A 17,933-nucleotide genomic window follows, 5' to 3' on the forward strand; every position below is an offset into this window, starting at 1 on the left:
TTGCTGATGAAATATAAAGGTTAGGACTCACATTCCACTAGACTGATAAAGGTTGGTATTTGCACACTCTTGTGCTGATTGTGGCGGAACTTTACACCCACCTGAGAGATAATATAAGCATAAGTTTTCGGTGTGCAAGTTTTCCACTCTAGTAGTGGAGTGGGCTCATATAGATCACGATTCAAATTTCGCGCCAATGACGTCATCAAACTTTCGACCAATCAGAAAGCAGCATTTGAATTTAGGTCACGTGACCCTACAGGCGGGAATTTTTTTAAATCACCTATGTTTATGGGGGTCAAGGGACCAATAAAGAGGTGTCCTAAAGGGTATTGTATGACCTATAAAAGGAAAGGTCTGGACAAGGAGAGTTCAGCCCGAGGGTGGTATCATGTGACCCATCAAATGGAAGGTCTTGAGGAGGAGAGCTCAGCCCGGGGTGTTCCGGGGTCATCAAGTGCAAAATCAAAAGGTTACCCAAAGAGTATTCTGTGACCTATCAAATTGAAGGTCTTGACGGATAACGTCTAGCCCAGGGGTTTATAGGGGTCATCAAACGAAAATAAAAACAACACATTGTTTTGGTTCATATTTTATTGCAAGACATGAAGAGCAATATTTTTGACATAAGCCTGAATACATATAATTTCAAGGCAAGCAATAATAATTGCATTAAATTACGCAGCCATATCATCAGCATTTATCCAAGAATTAAACTTCTTTGGCCAATGCAGCCATTTCACAAAATATTGCTTGTTTGGTCCTCTTCCACGGGTCTTGAGGATCTTTTCAATCTTAAACGTATCCTCGTCTCTAACATCCACTTTTTGGAGTTCCGGTTGATAAAATGTCCCCGTAATGGCTTCGTCATTGTAGTCCTTCAGTTTATACACTGGAATGCCGTTCCTCAGGAAACGTCGAAACACGATGAAAATTTCACCAGACCACTTTTGATCGTATTCTCTGTCAAAAATGGATGATATTTTCGAAATGCGCACTTTATCACCCACTTTGAACTTGTAGGGCCGCTTTGATTGCTTGCGTGAGATCTCTTCTCGAGACAGGAATGTTGACACGCGCACTTCTTCTTCGTTGTTTGGTCTAACCAGTTCAGGCTCGGTGTCAATAGTGCGGTGGTACGTCTTGTTGTAACTCTGAGCGAATTCCTGAAGACGATCAATGTATCGTTGGGATTGTTTAAATGTCATGTAACGATACATCTTAGTTTTGATCGTCTTGATGGCTCTTTCTGCATAGTTGGCTTTCACTTCGGTGTTTTGAGAATAAAAATGTTCTATGTTGTGATCCTTCAATACATTATTAAAGGCTTTTGATCGAAATTCTTGTCCTTTGTCCGTGCGAAGTTTCGTAGGTTGCCTCCCCTCACGCAATATGTTTTCGAACGCCCGGGCTTTCGTTGGCCCCTTCTTATCCTTAAAGGTTGCATCCACAGGTACTTGGAGAAGATATCGATGACCAAGAGTACGAACTGCACACCCTCATTTTCTTTGCTGAATTTGGTCATGTCCGTGAGATCAGCGTCCCATTGATCATCGAGACCAGCGACGACTACCTGGTTGCGACGATAATGTCGTCTCATGGGTCGCTGAAGACTGTAGGGTTCTTGTCTCTGTAACCATTTGCGTACCTTGTACTTGCTGATATCATATTTTCCCTCTTTTTGAACGTATCGGCATAATTTATCCACTCCGGTGAAACTTCCAGCCGTGGATGGATCGTAATACACTTTCTTGAGATAATCCTCCCAAGACATGTTTCTTCTGGCATGGACAGCGTTAAAATGAAGCTTTAATGTATTTCCACTCCTTATTTAATGCCTAAGCACGTGACCTATAATGACATAAAAAACAACAATGCTTTTTTTCACTGTTTATTCAAGTAAATGCAACAGTATACAATCGATAGTCCATTCTTCAAACAATAATTGGGAATAGTCTCAAAATGTTGAGTTCTTAGGATTCATCACTATCTTTTTCCATCTCGCTGTAGTCATCCTTTCCCACTTGGTCTTCGCTTTCGGAAGCATCATCGATCTCCATATCACTCTCGGGATCCCACATTTCTTCAAGGACAGGACGGTTCTTATTCAAAGCCATTCTGATGGCTCTGCGTTCGTCATAGCCGTCGGACAGGAAATCTTTAACATCATCCATGACTTTTGTGTGATTGGATCCGTTTTGTAACTGAAGGATGTACAGGATGAGTTGTCCATACTTTTCAGAGAATTTCTTAAGGTCTTTAGAGTTCATTTTTTCCTCCGTTTGAACTCGAGCGTTTTCTCGTGATAGACCTTTCTTTATGTATTTATCATATTTCAGGTCCCATAGTTTTTCGTTGTCTTCTTTGGCCCTTTCCATGAGAAAGTTAAATTCTCTGCTTCGTGCTGTTTAATAGAATTCAAGACGTCAGTGCGCATACGTAGATGTTCGGGAGTAGTGGGCTTCAAATCCACTAACAGGTATCCATAAGGTTTGGAAGTAGCGTCGTTAAAATGTCTCAGCAGGTGTTGAGGATTTTAGGGATAAATCCGACGAACCAAGGTCATAACTTGTTGTCTGTCCACAGGATTGTTAAACAGGACCAGGTAATGGCAATTTCGTCTCTGGGTGGGATCTTTGTTGTAGTATAGGTTTTGATTGATGGCTATGACGGACATATTTCTGTGATGACTGCCCTCCGTAAACAATTCGTTGATTCTGGAATCTTTGGATGCCGTAGACATTAGGTCATCCAAAATAACGAGATTCCTCGTTCTGGGATGTATAAAGGAATCTTGATCCAGATCCAAAGGTATTCCTTGAATAAATTCGACTTTGGGATAAACGGTACTCTGAATGACATCATACAGTGGTTGCCAACGTTTGTAGAGCCATATGATTCTCTCGGGAGGAGGCCATATTATTTTCAGGCAGTGTTGTAAGAGCATTTTACAGAAATACGTCTTGCCACAACACGTGGGGCCTGAAATATTCGCAGTAAAGGGATGCCTGAAGACAAAGTCCTGGTGCCGTTGCTATAAAGGAAGAGTCGCTGATGGAGACGGCGGTGGCTTGAGTTGCGGCGGCGGCGGCGTGATCATCTGCAGCGGCGGCGGTGGCTTGAATGGCGGCGGCGGCGGTGGCTTGAGGAGCGACGGCGGTGGCTTGAATGGCGGCGGCGTGAATTCCGGCGGCGGTGGCGGCGGCGGTGTGATCACCTGCGGTGGCGACGATGGTGGGGGTGGCGGCATTTCCATCATTCCGTGTACACTTCGCTGATGCCGCTTTAAGACATCCTTTCGGGAAAACCAGCCTCGGCAATCGTCGCACTGGACTTTATGCATGTTGACTCTTCCTCAGACACTCTTAAAATGTGACCAATTTATTCTTGAATCACTTTTTATAGCTTTAAGCCGAGAAACTGGTCATGACTGCGGGTCGAAATATCAGAGTCAGGCTAATCTCGCCATTCAAGAAGGTGGCATGCTCAAAATCTTTATCTCTTATTTCCAGGCGTATCTTTTTCAACTCTTGGATTCGCATCAGAACTGGGTACGGTCTCGTGAAGATTTGATTCTTGTTGGATTCCAAAACAACACGCCTCAGCAATGGTCTGTATTGTTCACCCACCACAGAAGTGTCGAATGCGTCACAGTAGATGAAAAGCTCCTTCTTTGTGGTCTTGACAGTGGTTGTAATATAAAATTCACTTAATTCTAGTGTCCACTGTTCCTTAAAAACCAAAGTTTTTGGCAACGTGACGGTGAAATCAAAAGGTTTGTTGCTTGGGAACAAGTGTTTGCCCTCCGAAGATCGAAGGACTAGCGTCGTTGCCATTCTGTTTGATAATGAAGAGATTCACGATTGTTCAGAGCATTTATACTTTTAGGAAAGTCTTAAATACTGCACCTAATGGCCCGGAAAAACCCGGAATCGTCCATAAAATAGGTCAAACGCTACCTTAAGGTTATTTTTGGAATTTGCACCTGATGACCCCAGGAACACCCCAGAGTTAAACTCCACTTGTCAAGACTTTTCATTTGAGATATCACATTAAACACTTCAGGTAACTGTTTTGCACTCATTGACCCCGAAACACCCCCGGGCTGAGCTCTACTCGTCGAGACCTTCTATTTGATATGTCGCATGATACCCTTTAGTAACCTTTTGATTTTGCAATTAATGACCCGGAACACCCCCGGGCTGACCTCTCCTCATCGAGACCTTCCATTTGCTATGTCACTCGATACTTTTTTAGTAAGTTTTTGATTTGCACTTAATGACCCCGGACCACCCCGGGCTGAACTCTCCTCGTCCAGACCTTTCCTTTTATAGGTCATACAATACCCTTTAGGACACCTCTTTATTGGTCCCTTGACCCCCATAAACATAGGTGATTTAAAAAAATTCCCGCCTGTAGGGTCACGTGTCCAAAATTCAAATGCTGCTTTCTGATTGGTCGAAAGTTTGATGACGTCATTGGCGCGAAATTTGAATCGTGATCTATATGAGCCCACTCCACTACTCACTCTATTCGACGGAATAGGGTTAAACTTGCACCCACCAAAGGGATTTATGGTACATCCTGAAACAATTTCCGACTGATAAGAACAAGCCTCTCTCCACCAAGGATGTTACACATTTGTCGGCAATTAGGGGTACTGTAGCAGTCTCGTATCCACTTGAATATTGAGAGCTAATGATTTAATTATATTTTTGAGCCTTATTTTGGTGAATGATGTAATTTTGGCGATCAAATATTTTGAATATTCGTTTGCATAAATATTAAACGATCGGACCTTTAAAATTGCGATTTTTTACAATTTGGTGCACTAGCACTTTATGATATCATGGGGATAAATTGTTTTCCTGAATCAGCGTGACAAAACCTTTGTGGTTTGAAAGATAAATACAAAGCTTAGAAAACATGAACGGTATAAAGCCTTCTATTTGTTTGAAAAGTATACGGTTACAAGTTAAATTGATGTAACTTACTTTGAATCATGATGGATGTATATTAATTGTTTAATTCGCAGATACATTAAAAGAAAAAATGAGCATATATTCTCTAAGACAGAAGAAATTTCAGGATGAGCTAAAAGGAGATTTTCAGAAGCAGAAATCAGTTAGCATACCAGAAAACATAAGAGGTATTTTGATATTTTTAATTAAAATTGCTGAATTACAGACAAATGTCAACTTCTCTCTTCTGCCCCCCTTCCTACTGCCTATCGGTACTTACATTTGTTGTGATATAGCTTTACCAAGAAAAAAGATAAAACCCTTAATTTTTAATAAGTTAACAATAATAAAAACCAATATACAATATACTAATTATAAATAAGTGTCTACTCCTACAGGTTTCCGCATCACTGGTAAGACAAAAATGGAAACAACTGAACGCTAAATAATTTAAAATCCAGTTTATTAAAGAATTGTTTTGTGTGAAATATATTTACATCCACTGAATATTTTCTTCTTTATTTCATAAGAAAACCCATTGCGTTCATCTCTGCATAAACAACATTAGGCATATCACCTGTACAGATTTCTTGATTAGTGGCCGTTCCATCAATGAAACGTACAAAGACGTTCGCATCATTAACACAATAATTAATATTTTTAATCCTACTTAAAATGATAATTTAACCAGATATAAATATAAACAATAAACTGTCTTTCTTTGTATGTTGTTACTGGAATGAACGGTCGCAGCTACTGCAGAAAAAAATTACATATGTATTTTTTCTGCAACAGCTGCTTCCGTTCATTCCAGTAACAACAAACAAAGAAAGCATTTTATTGTTTAAATAATCTGGAAATTTTTTAAAGTACTACATTTCACCCTCCCTCGCCTGTCACAAAAAAGACAGTAGCTTCACAGAATCTTTCCTATCTGTTCGTGATCGTCTTTCAAACACTTTTTTGTCAATTGTCTAATAATTTTATCGATATTTCTTTTCTATTGGTAGGTTAAAAAAACATACAAGGGTCACTCAGTAATGATAATAAAGCAGTCTTGTTTAATATATTTCATCAATGAAACATTTGGAGATAACGAACACTATTCGAGCTGAAAATTCCTTCAAACATTACAAAATAGGAGCAGAGCAAACACGGACCAAAACATCAGAGGTGGGATCAGGTGCCATGGAGAAGTTAGCATCCTCTGTCGACCGGTCACGCCCGTCGTGTGCTCCTTATTTTGTTCGGGAAGACACGGGAAAATCCGTCCACAATTCAGTGTGTAAACATTAAGTATGAAAAAAAGTTAGCGTTTGACTTAATGATAGATTGTATTTGCTAACAAGGTCATTATATCGACTATAGAACTATAGAAAGATAATTGTGGAAGAAACCAAAACAATTACTAAATGCAACAACAATATTTACGTTGTGATCAGATTCCACGACATTGCTCTCAAACTCAAACTGTGAAGTGCAGTAAATATTAAAAATTCCTCAATATTTTCAATTCTATATTGTCAAAAAAAGTTTTTGAAGAAGAGCAAAACGAACAGAAATAACGTTTATACACTAGACAAAATTGCCAACACACAACCTGGGAGAATTAACATTTTCGTTTTGAAAATTTGTTTATGATGTTTTAAATATATAATCATGTTACTTTAATAAAAAATTAGGTATATAAATGTCAAACCTTATAAATACTCAATAACTACGAGGGTTGATTTTAAAGGTAATGTCACAACTTAGATAAAATTGCTAAAATCGACGTAAAGCAACAAAATTACACAAGATGAAAGCTTTATTTATTTCAAATCAAATCTGAAAAATTCAAAGGAATATGATGTATACTTATAAAAATATCGGATTTTAAACAATGTCCATTTATGGAAGCCGCCGCACCTAAATATTACGTCATATGACGGATAAACACCGTCATAGTTTTGAGCGTTTCCCCTTCGTTTCATTTAAAATATTTGTGATTCGCAAACACTTTTACCAATTCCACTTTCTCTAAGAACTCTTGGTTCCATTATACACTCACTTTTTCATAATTAAACCTTCTGTCAAAATGTTTTGAGCAGTAGCATAAGGCAAACTTAAAAATTCACATGTCACTCTATACGTTTGTCTTTTTGACGTCATACACCATTGAACGCTTCCTTCCGATCCCCTATCTTTCGTTCTTCTTGTCCTCTGCTAATCATTCAGTGATCAATCACCCGCCCAAAATTGCTGAAACCATCCATTAAGATGTCTCTTATTTACATTCTTTATTCTGAAGGTCTGATTGATTAATGAAAATGTCGCTGGTGATGATTCCCATGTTTTGAAGCAAATATGCATTACAACTCGTCAAGCCTTTTTTTCCCAATTTCGACAATCCCTTTGTTAAATTCATCAGAGTAAATCAACGATGTTTAGGATCACATATATCAATGCCATCATTTATTTACAATCAACGTGGATTTGGTATGGACACTAAGGCAGTGAATGATTACTATGCGATATGATAGTCAATGGTTGTTTGTTATTTGATTTAAAACTGGGGGAATACCTCTTTGGCAATCTCACAGACCACCTTTAGTGATCAAGAATTTCATATCTAGGCAAAAACGGAGCACAGTGCACATCGGGATATTGGTTTTCGGACAAGAAGTTCATTAAAAATTTCATGATACCAAAACATTTGTCAACTTCACTGTTTTGGAAATAATGGCTAGTACTTGCTCCGATCCGGCAAATGTTCAATTCACAAATTAACAAGTGGTGCGTTAGCAGTTTTGTCTAGTGTAAAATCTTTAAATGGTAAAATTGCAGTAAGCGTATATCTGAATAAGTTAAATTATAAGAAAGTTAAACAGTGCTTTTATAAAAAGAGGAACATTTTGAACATTTTTTTAAAACAAGGATTCTTTAATCACCAGATCTACATAGGAAAATATTGGATTCATGGAAGAAAGCAGTCTTTTTTGAAACCTCCTCATATGGAAACATGAAAGAATTTTTTTTATCCAATCAAGTTGTGGTTGTGGTTGGGCCTCCTGGGTCTGGAAAAACCGCTTTGATCCGCCACATCGCTTTACAGCTGGAGTCCGAGTATCAGATTGTTCCAATCTCCAAACCTGAGGAAATTATCAACTACGGCGATTTAAACAGACCACAAATATTTGTCATAGATGATGTATTAGGTGTTTTTACCTTAGAAAGAAATTTGTTGTCAGATTTAGAAAGACATAGTAAACAAATTGAAGATGTTCTTAATAGAAAATCAAAATTTCTCATGTCCTGTAGATTGGCAGTATACAATGAGGCAAAGGTATTAGATGTAGTGTTTCTTGAAATTGATAAAATCCTTAATTTGAATGAAAAGAATGTTCTTACTTCTGAAGATCAAAAAGGTATATTTGAATCTCATATGAACAATGCAAGGATTTCATGTGAAATAGATTTAAAACTTTTGCACAGAAAGGACGTCTTCATGTTTCCACTTCTTTGTCAAATGTTCAGCAGTGACGAAAACGTCAGGAAATACGGTAAACAGTTTTTTACCCGTCCTTCCGAGTGTTGGCAATCAGAAATAAATAAGATTCAGAAGAGAAATAAAATACAATATTTATCAATTGTTCTCTGCATGCTAAACAATAATTGCCTATCTGAAGAAATGCTTAGTAAAAGCAAAATGTTCCAAGAAGTATGCAGAGCTTGCAAAGTTAAGGAAAACACTGAAAATTGGGAAATATTCAAGGAATTGTCACACTTAATAGACACCTACATTACAAAAGATGATGAAAAATATACATTTATCCATGATTCAATATTTGAAGTTGTTGCATATCAATATGGACAGCAATTTCCTGATCAAATTTTGGACTATATGAACAGTAATTTTATTGCAAACAAAGTTGTTTTGGACACCAAAGAAAATACATGTAATGACGCAAAATGCATAAGATTGAATAAGTTTCAATATGAAAAACTTGCAAAAAGATTGTATGCTGATGTTAAGGCTGGAAAGCTACACGACGTTTTTTTAAATAAAGCATTGAGGGACTGTGTCTTTAAACAAAAGTTCATGGACATTTTGAAAGGAGTGCCATGTAAAGATGTCAAAAGAGAATTTTTATTACCTAGAAAAGAAAGTTTCGATAATGTAGTTTTTGACTCACAGAAAGAAAGTGAAAAACAAATCGACGAAACAAAAGGACAGAGAGAGTCTGAAAGACAAAATCTTCTGCTCGGTCTAAAATGCATTGACCAAAAGAAAATCTATGAAATACGTGCTCTTAGTTTCATAATCTATTACGGGCACCTCGATTTGCTTAATTATTTTATAAAATTGGTGAAAAAATGTCAGACATTAGATATCATTTTTGGAACTACACCCGAAGAACATGTAAGACTTCTTGTATTGGCGTGTTTCAATGGAAATTTAGATATGGTGAAAATTATGGTGGAATATATTGGAAAGGAAAATATCAATTCAATGCCTGTAGGAGATATCAAACCATCGCACAATAAACATCGATACATTACTCCAGTGATTGCTGCTTGCTTGAGAGAGAAATATGACGTTGTAAAATACTTAGTTGATAATGGAGCAGATTTAAATCCTCAAAAAAGTTATTATCCTGCTTTATGGACACCAGCTAGAACCGGGGATCTCAGAAAAGTAATGGAGTTACTCAAATTTGGTGCTGATTGTAACAAATGCAGTGGAAGGGAGATTTCTCCTTTGTATATGGCATCAAGATTCGGTCATTTGGAAGTCGTTAAAAAACTCATTGAGCATGGTGCCGACATTAACAAATGTGATATAAAAGGTTGGTCATCCTTGCATATAGCATCGCTATATGGTCATTCATTTGTTTTAGAAACATTAATCCATAAGGGTGCTGAGTGCGATCGATGCGATAAAAATAAAGTAACTCCTTTACATAGAGCGTCTTTAGAAGGTCATGTTCCTGTTGTAGAAATTTTATTGAAAAATGGTGCCGACAGCAACAAGTGTGAAATTCATGGTTCATCGTCTTTGCATCTAGCTTCATTAAATGGTCATTTGTCTGTTGTAGAGACATTACTACTGCACGGTGCTGAGTGTGATAGATGCGATGAAGAAAATCTAACACCCCTACATTTTGCTTCATTTAGAGGATTTGTTCTTGTTGTAGAAAAATTAGTAGAACATGGTGCTGACGTCAACAAGTGTAACAATAATGGTCGGTCTTCTCTGCATTTAGCTTCACAAAATGGTCAATTGTCAGTCGTAGAAAAATTAATTTCCCACGGTGCTAAATGTGGCCAGTGCGATATAAATAAATCAACTCCTTTGCATTTTGCATCCGAGGAAGGCCATCTTCCTGTTGTAGAAAAACTGATTGAACATTGTGCTGATGTCAAAGTATGTAACATTCACGGTCAGTCTTCTCTGCATTTAGCATCAAAACGTGGTCATTTGCATGTAGTAAAAACATTAATTAGACACGGTGCTAAATGTGACCAATACGATATAAATAAATCAACGCCTTTGCATTTTGCATCCGAGGAAGGCCATCTTCATGTTGTAGAAAAACTGATTGCACATTGTGCTGATGTCAAAGTGTGTAATATTCACGGTCAGTCGCCTCTGCATTTAGCATCAAAACGTGGTCAGTTGCATGTAGTAGAAACATTAATTCGACATGGTGCTGAATGTGATCAATGCGATAACAATAATTTAACTCCTCTACATAAAGCGTGTTTTGGGGGTCATTCTCTCGTGGTAGAAAAAATTATTGAAAGTGGAGTCGACATCAACAAGAGTGATAATAAAGGTTCATCACCTCTTCTTTTAGCCATATGGGAGGGCCATCTTCCAGTTGTAGAAAAGCTTATTGAACTCGGTGCAGACATCAACACCTGTTATATAAATCGTTGGACACCTCTCCTTTTAGCATCATGGGAAGGCCATGATTTAATTGTAGAAAAATTACTGGGAAGCGATGCGGATGTCAACAAGTGTAATAATTATGGTTGGTCACCCCTACTTTTATCGTCATGGAAAGGTCATTTATCAGTTGTAGACATACTTATAATGCACGGTGCCGACATCAACAACGTCTACATCAATGGTTGGTCACCTCTATCTTTAGCGTCTTGGGAAGGCCATCTTTCAGTTGTAGAAAAACTCATTGAGCAAGGAGCTGACATCAACAAATGTGATGTCAATAGTAAGTCATCAAAGAATTCAAAGAATAATCAGACAGCTGTTGTTGAAACAAATATTAAAGAACCTTCAATGAGCCATGCTCCGATTGTAGAAATAATGAGTGAAAGCGGTACCGACATTAACCAGTGTGATTATAATGGTTCATCACCTTTACTTTTAGCGATATGGAAAGGGCATCTGTCAGTTGTGGAAAAGCTTGTTGAACAGGGTGCAAACATAAATAGGTGTTATAAAAATGGTTGGTCACCTTTACTTTTGTCGTCATGGAAAGGCCAATTTCAAGTTGTAGAAAAACTGTTGATGCATGGTGCTGACAGCAATAACTGTTATATTAATGGCTGGTCTCCTTTATCTTTAGCATCGTGGGAGGGTCATCTCTCGGTTGTAGAAAAACTTATTGAGTAAGGTGCTGATGTGAACAAATGTGATGCTAATGGTCAGTTACCTCTGCATTTAGCGGCAAAGAATTGTCATTTTTCTGTGGTGAAAACATAGACTCTGCATTTGTTTGATAAACTTAACTGATAAAAAAAAAACAAAGAAAACATCTTTAGAAAATGGATTCGAACTTATGATTATTTACAACAAGATTGCAAATCAATTGTAAGAGACTAGTCTTTCGGTATTTCCTTATCTTCATCAAGTAACCATAGTCGAGTTTTCATGAAGAACGCGATTTTAAAATCACTTACCGGGTAAAGCTTGCACATATAATCATAGCGTGTCACTTTTAAGATTATAAAATTGTAAATAAATGGCTTGCTGCAAAACGTTTTCGTAGGAATAATAGGTGAGGACAACATGGTTCTTTATAATGAAGAGAAAGAAATTGTCATGAACTCACTAGCATATGATTACTCTTCAGAAATTTAACAACCTCAAAGGAAGAGATGGGAATTAATGTTTATTTATTTTGTTTTGTTGTTTTGAAGTTACAATGTACGATGACTTTTCCAAAACATTCGCAAACAAGGGCATGTTTAAGAAAAATCTCAAATGTTTGTTTTTTTTCAATTTAATGAGAGTCTTGTTTAAATATTTTTTCTTCTTCTATTAATACTTGAGTAATTTTTTTTCGTATGTTCTATGATAAAAAATTTGGTTTTACCATTTTTATTTAATTTTGCTTTTTCTTGTATGTGTCCGTATTGCTATGTTCTTTTTATTATTGTTTTTTTTGTTTTGTTTAATTACTATCTTGTACATTAATTTTAGAGTAAATTTATTGTTGAGCGCCTTTTTTTCATTATATTACAGGGAGCTCTACAAATGTTTTATTTATCATTATTTAGTACATAGTCAATTTCATACAACAACTTGGATTATATAAGTGTCTTGATACAAAGACTGAATATATATACTATCGGATTCAATGGTCTTGAGTCTATTGCAGTCATAATACAGTGGCTGAGATAATATAGGTGTCTTAATTAAACAATTTCAACTATTGATGTCTTGATGTAGCGGTTAAGAAAAACATATGTAACGACACTTTTCCTAGGAATATTAGAAGTATATGCCATGAAGCATGTATTTTTTTTAATACTTAATGAAATTCAACTGACTGAGTAATATAATATTTATTGTTTTTTATTTGCTTTTTAATATTGGAAATATAATTGTATCTAGATTTTTATACTGTTGAAAGGAAATGTCTTTTTATATAAATATACTCGAATTTATTTAGTTTTTATGTGAAGTTATATGACAACAAAGGTAGTCTTCATGCTAAAAATAATATGCTTATCTATTTCTTATATCTAAATATAAATTGAAATGTTTTACAGTTATGATACTTATATTTCCTGTCGCCCGCGTGGCGCAGTGGTTAGAGCGTCTGCTCTAGAGTCGCGAAGTAAGGAGTCAATCCTTACGTCGCAGGTTCGAATCTAGATGTGGGACGTGGAGACCGGTCCTTCGGAGACCGTATAAACCAAGGCCCCGTGTCGCAGTAGATGCTGGCACGATAAAGATCCCTCACTGCTCAGGCCCTGAGAAGCAAAATTATTCTGTTAAAAACAATATGATTGTACACACGAGTAGTATAAAGTAAAAATTTAAAAGATACTGAAGTATCTGATTGACAATATCTATGTGGTTTTAAGAGACCAGATCTTCATCCAATTTATTGAATTTCCCATGGATACTAATTATGTCCCATTATTAGCAGACCTATGTCTTGAAATTCATATTAAGCAGAATTTGTCCAAAATGTTAAACATTAAAAGAAGAAAAACACTTCCTGTAGCCTCGAACTCGATATTACATAAATCAACGATGTATTGTCAATGACGATGGTTTTTTTCCCATATTTATGTCGATACGATAAACCCTGGTGAGTTTAAGATAAAGAATATTACAAATTCTGACACATCTGTTTTATAATTGGATATTTTACTTTAGAAAGAATTTAATGATAATTTAAGGATTTCAATCCCTAATGGTACCAAATTCTCTACCCTTTAATGTGCGTCAAGTATACAATACTCTGATATTATATTAAAGCATTTTATAGTGGAATACAATTGCCCACGAGAAATTTTCAAAAAGTTCATTAATTAAGCAGTAATTACTTTAGAAAGAATTTAATGATTACTTGACAACAAAGCTTTATGATAAGCATGATGACTTTAACCTTCAATCGTCAATTCCCCTTACCTATGCATCAATATACCTTCATCACCTGCATACGGGGTTGATATTTGTAAAGGATGCTCACTCCTCCATGGCACCTGATCCTACCTCTGATATTTCAGAGGTCCGTGTTTGCTCTGCTCCTGTTTTGTATTGTTTAATGAACTTTGATATTGAATACTTTTTGTTATCTCAATATCCTTCTTGGTTGATATAAAACACAAGGACATGCTCTACGTATGTATAATTTCCAAAACGAGATAAATTATTGACAAACAAGTTGATGAAAGAAGAATATCAGCAGATTTGCTTCAAATCATCATTTTGTATGTTCTGTGGTTGATGCAATGACCTTGTCAGCAAATACAATTTATCATTCAGTCAAATGCTGGCTGACGTTTTTCATACTTATTTTTAGACCATTATTTACACACTGAAATTTCGACGGATTTTCCCGATTTTCTCCAATCATAACAAGGAGCACACGGCGGTTGTGACCGGTCGGCAAAGGATGCTCACTCCTCCATGGTACCTAATCCCCCTTTGATATTTAAATTCCGTGTTCTGCTCTATTTTTTTGGCATTGTTAAAAGGACTTTACAGGCTTGGATATATCTCCGTATTTTCTATCCTGAAGTGGTAGTGAATTGAAAGTACTAATCTGTCTGGGAAGGAGCTGTATTCTCAGTAAATCTCTGTTATATATGAATTAATGTATAGTTAAATAAGAAGTCCGACCATTTTTTCAGTAATACAAAATATAATTGATGGCAATCAGAACAACTGAAATATGTTTTATACATTTATTATTTATAAGTATGTACAAGATAGAATACATGCAATTAGATGCTCAGGTTCTTTTCCAATAATTATAAACTAACGGTCCCAGGTCTTGTGCATCTACAGGTGTTCCCCTCTAAAGGATTTCCCATAAAAATCTGGTGCTTGAGTAGGATATCTCCACGTCAAACTGACTTTAGAGTTGAAAACATTAACAGGGAAAAATTTCCGAAAAATATCCTATTCTGTGTAATAGTGCGATTGCCATCAGAGCCATTGCTCTCATCCCCCCTCTCGTAAAACATCATGGCTGCACTTATGTCTGAGGGTGGAGGTGGAGACAATTTTTACACAGTTTCACTTCTTCAAAATGGCGACAAGTTCCATTGAAATAACAAGGTTAGGAGATTGAAAATTATTTCTGATTTTTACAGAATTCGTCCAACCAATTCTTTCAAAGCATAACTTTTTTTCATATCTTGTTAGTTTGGTTTTTGAAAACAAATGGTACAATGTACAGTAGTCTGATGACTGTAGTCTTCACTGAATAAATGGAAACAAGAAGAGAATGTATTTGAATGTATTTTTTATCCACTTGCACTCAAACTACGGGTACATTCTTTTGATGTGAAAGTGTCTGTCCAGGATACTTGTTTTTAAATATAAAGAATAGCTGCCGTTGCCATACAGCTGAAAATGGGTCATTTAATTCAAAATTTGGAATTTTATTGGATGTTTTGTTTTTGCTTTTTTTTAAAAAATATTTTCTCGCTGAAGAACTGCTTGAGTCAAATACTCATGAAGTGACATGCGGATCCTTTCAATAACAAACATTTCAGAAATTGCTCACACATTTTTGTAAGTAGGATCAATCTATTTCATAAATAAAATACTGGGCATTTAGAGGACAAAGAAATAACAAAATCACTGACGGCGACCAAAAGTCATTTCCAAAGGTACCGTCGCGTCTAGAGAGGGGATTGAGACATTGAGTCTCACAATTTTTTCAGTGACTAGTTTTACAATTTCCTTAATTTAAAAAAAAAATTCGTTTGAGACTCCGTGATTTGAACTACCTATTATATATATTTTTTTCTACATTGTTATTATAAATTCGACGAGAGGAGCTCAACTTAACGAAGCTAGGGGTGCTCATGTGATACCCTTGGGGTCGGTGTTGGCGTCGGCACCTCGATTTTTTAAGCAGTTTTCCTTTTAGGTACGTCTATGCCCTTCATTGATCAGATATGTATGCAAGATGCTTCTAATGTGTTTCATTGTAACAGTCAAGATTTCAGATGCGCAACTTCAGCTAAGGAATGACCAGATGAATTATTTGTTGCAAGATAAAGTTTTCTTTTTGTTGCAAGTTGAACGTTTTTGGTGAAGGTTGCATGGCTTGCTTCAGAAGCTGGGCTTGACTTACATTATCCATATGATTGAATAGTTGAATTTTGTTTTAGCAGATCTGATATTAAGTATGGATGATACTTCTAAGGATGTATATTATTAAGCTTGCATCTAGATGAGTGATTTTGGGATGTACACTTCTAGGTTATTAGGTTATTACTAGGGTCATTAAAAAAATACGTAGACAATGCTTCTCATCGCCATATGATTACTACAAGATTATAGATCAACACATTTTCGTAAATATTAACATTTATTTTGCCGAATTGTGAAGTTTCATTCCACTTGATTAAATAGAACTCATGTTAGCCAAAATTTAAACCAACATGTTTTGTTACTACGGAACACGGTTAACCAACATTGTAACGTCAAAAACAACGTTGAGAAAGTTTGTCTAAATTATACTAATTTTCTTAATTTAAAACACGGTTTGTAGCCTCTTCTCCATTCAAAAAACATATCCATAAACACTTAACACCTAGTTTGCTAACAATTGTACAAATATAGCTCGAATAAGAATTGTTTTCAAATTCTTTAATTTACTATGTAACTCTATTAATGCTGCAACAGTGAAGCACACATCACGTTCAATGATGTTCCTAACTCTTTCGACAATACGAGGGGCATTTCAAATGTCCTGAGAACTGTTTAATAAAAAATTAACCGTTTTATGGAAATTATTGAGTTTGGTATCATTGGCAAGAGCAGAAAAATGCACACATATTGTGACGTCACTTTATAATTTTTATGACGTAATAACTCCGATAATGACGTCAACTTCCGCATACTTACAATACTGACAATAAAAATGACGTAACAAACGACACAATTTCATCAATGTAAAATTTTAAAAACAATTTTTGCTCATTACTCAGGTGCAAGCTATCGGACGTAAATGACAGTTGGTAGAATCTTTACATAAACTACAATCTATCATATGGTGGTCTTTTTCAGAGATCTTCTTGTTCTGAAATGGTTTAAGCGATTGTCAAACATCGCAAGTTTTTATCGAATCTTGCTCAAAATATTGCGTAAAACAGACCCAACTGTGAGAATAATGCAAAGTTGACAATAAAAAAAAATGACGATCGTGTTACTTAATTTCATGGCATCAATTCGTCAGGTGTTTTAATTATATTTGTGGGATCGATGAAGGCTTAAGAGAAGTTAAGTTTAGTGTGCCCCATATTTTCTCGTAAAATCCAAAATGGCGCGGGCGCAGTTGTAACCCCACCGTACCTCCACGTATTTCGCAAAAATTAATTCATGGAAATTGAATAAGATTCGACATGACTGTGTAACTTATAAACCTTTTTTGGAGTCAAAAGTCAAAAGCAGTACTGAGTTTTTGGGGCGCCGAAGTTGAATTAATGAGAAAAAATACGTACAGAAACAAGTCAGGGGCAAGACTTTTGTACAATTTATTTGTAAACGGTAAGAGGACTGTCACTCAAAATATACTTGTTGAAAATTGCATTAATATACTTTAGTTTTATACAGAAAATGTTTTATTTGATACAATGGAGAAATATATAAAAGACCGAAAATACAGTCGTATCATGTAACTTAAAATCTTGGATGAATGTCGATAATGGCATAACCGGACATAAACCGCGCTAGTAAACGACCAAAAACGATGAAATATAGTATTGTTGATAAACAGTAACATAGTCCTACTCAACTTCTTTGCAAATGAAAATTTTCTTTCAAATATATTTTCAAAAAAGCCTTTGGCAGCACTTTTAAAATTGTGCCATGTGGATAAAAACGCGAGTTTTCAGTATGCTAAACATTCTATATTCTGACGTCATTTTCGGAGATATTACGTCATAAAAATTATAAAGTGACGTCATAATATTTGTATATTTTTCTTATCTTTCCAATGATACCAAACTAAATAATTTCCGAGAAATGGTTAATTTTTTATTAAACAG

General features: G+C 35.9%; 2 protein-coding genes across 2 annotated transcripts; one reads left to right on the top strand and one right to left on the bottom strand.

The window, feature by feature from the left end:
* Positions 1-677: 677 nt before the first annotated feature.
* Positions 678-1,774, bottom strand: LOC134280919 (uncharacterized). The gene is made up of 2 exons (XM_062763372.1): positions 1,487-1,774; positions 678-1,307 (listed from the first exon to the last, which is right to left on the bottom strand). Exons 1-2 carry the CDS (start codon positions 1,772-1,774, stop codon positions 678-680), a joined length of 918 nt encoding a protein of 305 aa, XP_062619356.1.
* Positions 1,775-5,086: 3,312 nt separating this feature from the next.
* LOC134280918 (ankyrin-1-like) lies at positions 5,087-12,857 on the top strand. Its single transcript, XM_062763371.1, has 2 exons — positions 5,087-5,149; positions 7,895-12,857. The coding sequence occupies exon 2, from the start codon at positions 7,963-7,965 to the stop codon at positions 11,578-11,580; it is 3,618 nt and encodes a 1,205-aa protein (XP_062619355.1). The 5' UTR covers positions 5,087-5,149; positions 7,895-7,962; the 3' UTR covers positions 11,581-12,857.
* The last annotated feature ends 5,076 nt before the right edge of the window (positions 12,858-17,933 follow it).

Source organism: Saccostrea cucullata, unplaced genomic scaffold (genome assembly GCF_032062105.1).
Source record: "Saccostrea cucullata isolate Sc308-1 unplaced genomic scaffold, CSIRO_AGI_Scuc_v1 ctg5472, whole genome shotgun sequence".
In the NCBI taxonomy this organism is placed as follows: domain Eukaryota; kingdom Metazoa; phylum Mollusca; class Bivalvia; order Ostreida; family Ostreidae; genus Saccostrea; species Saccostrea cuccullata.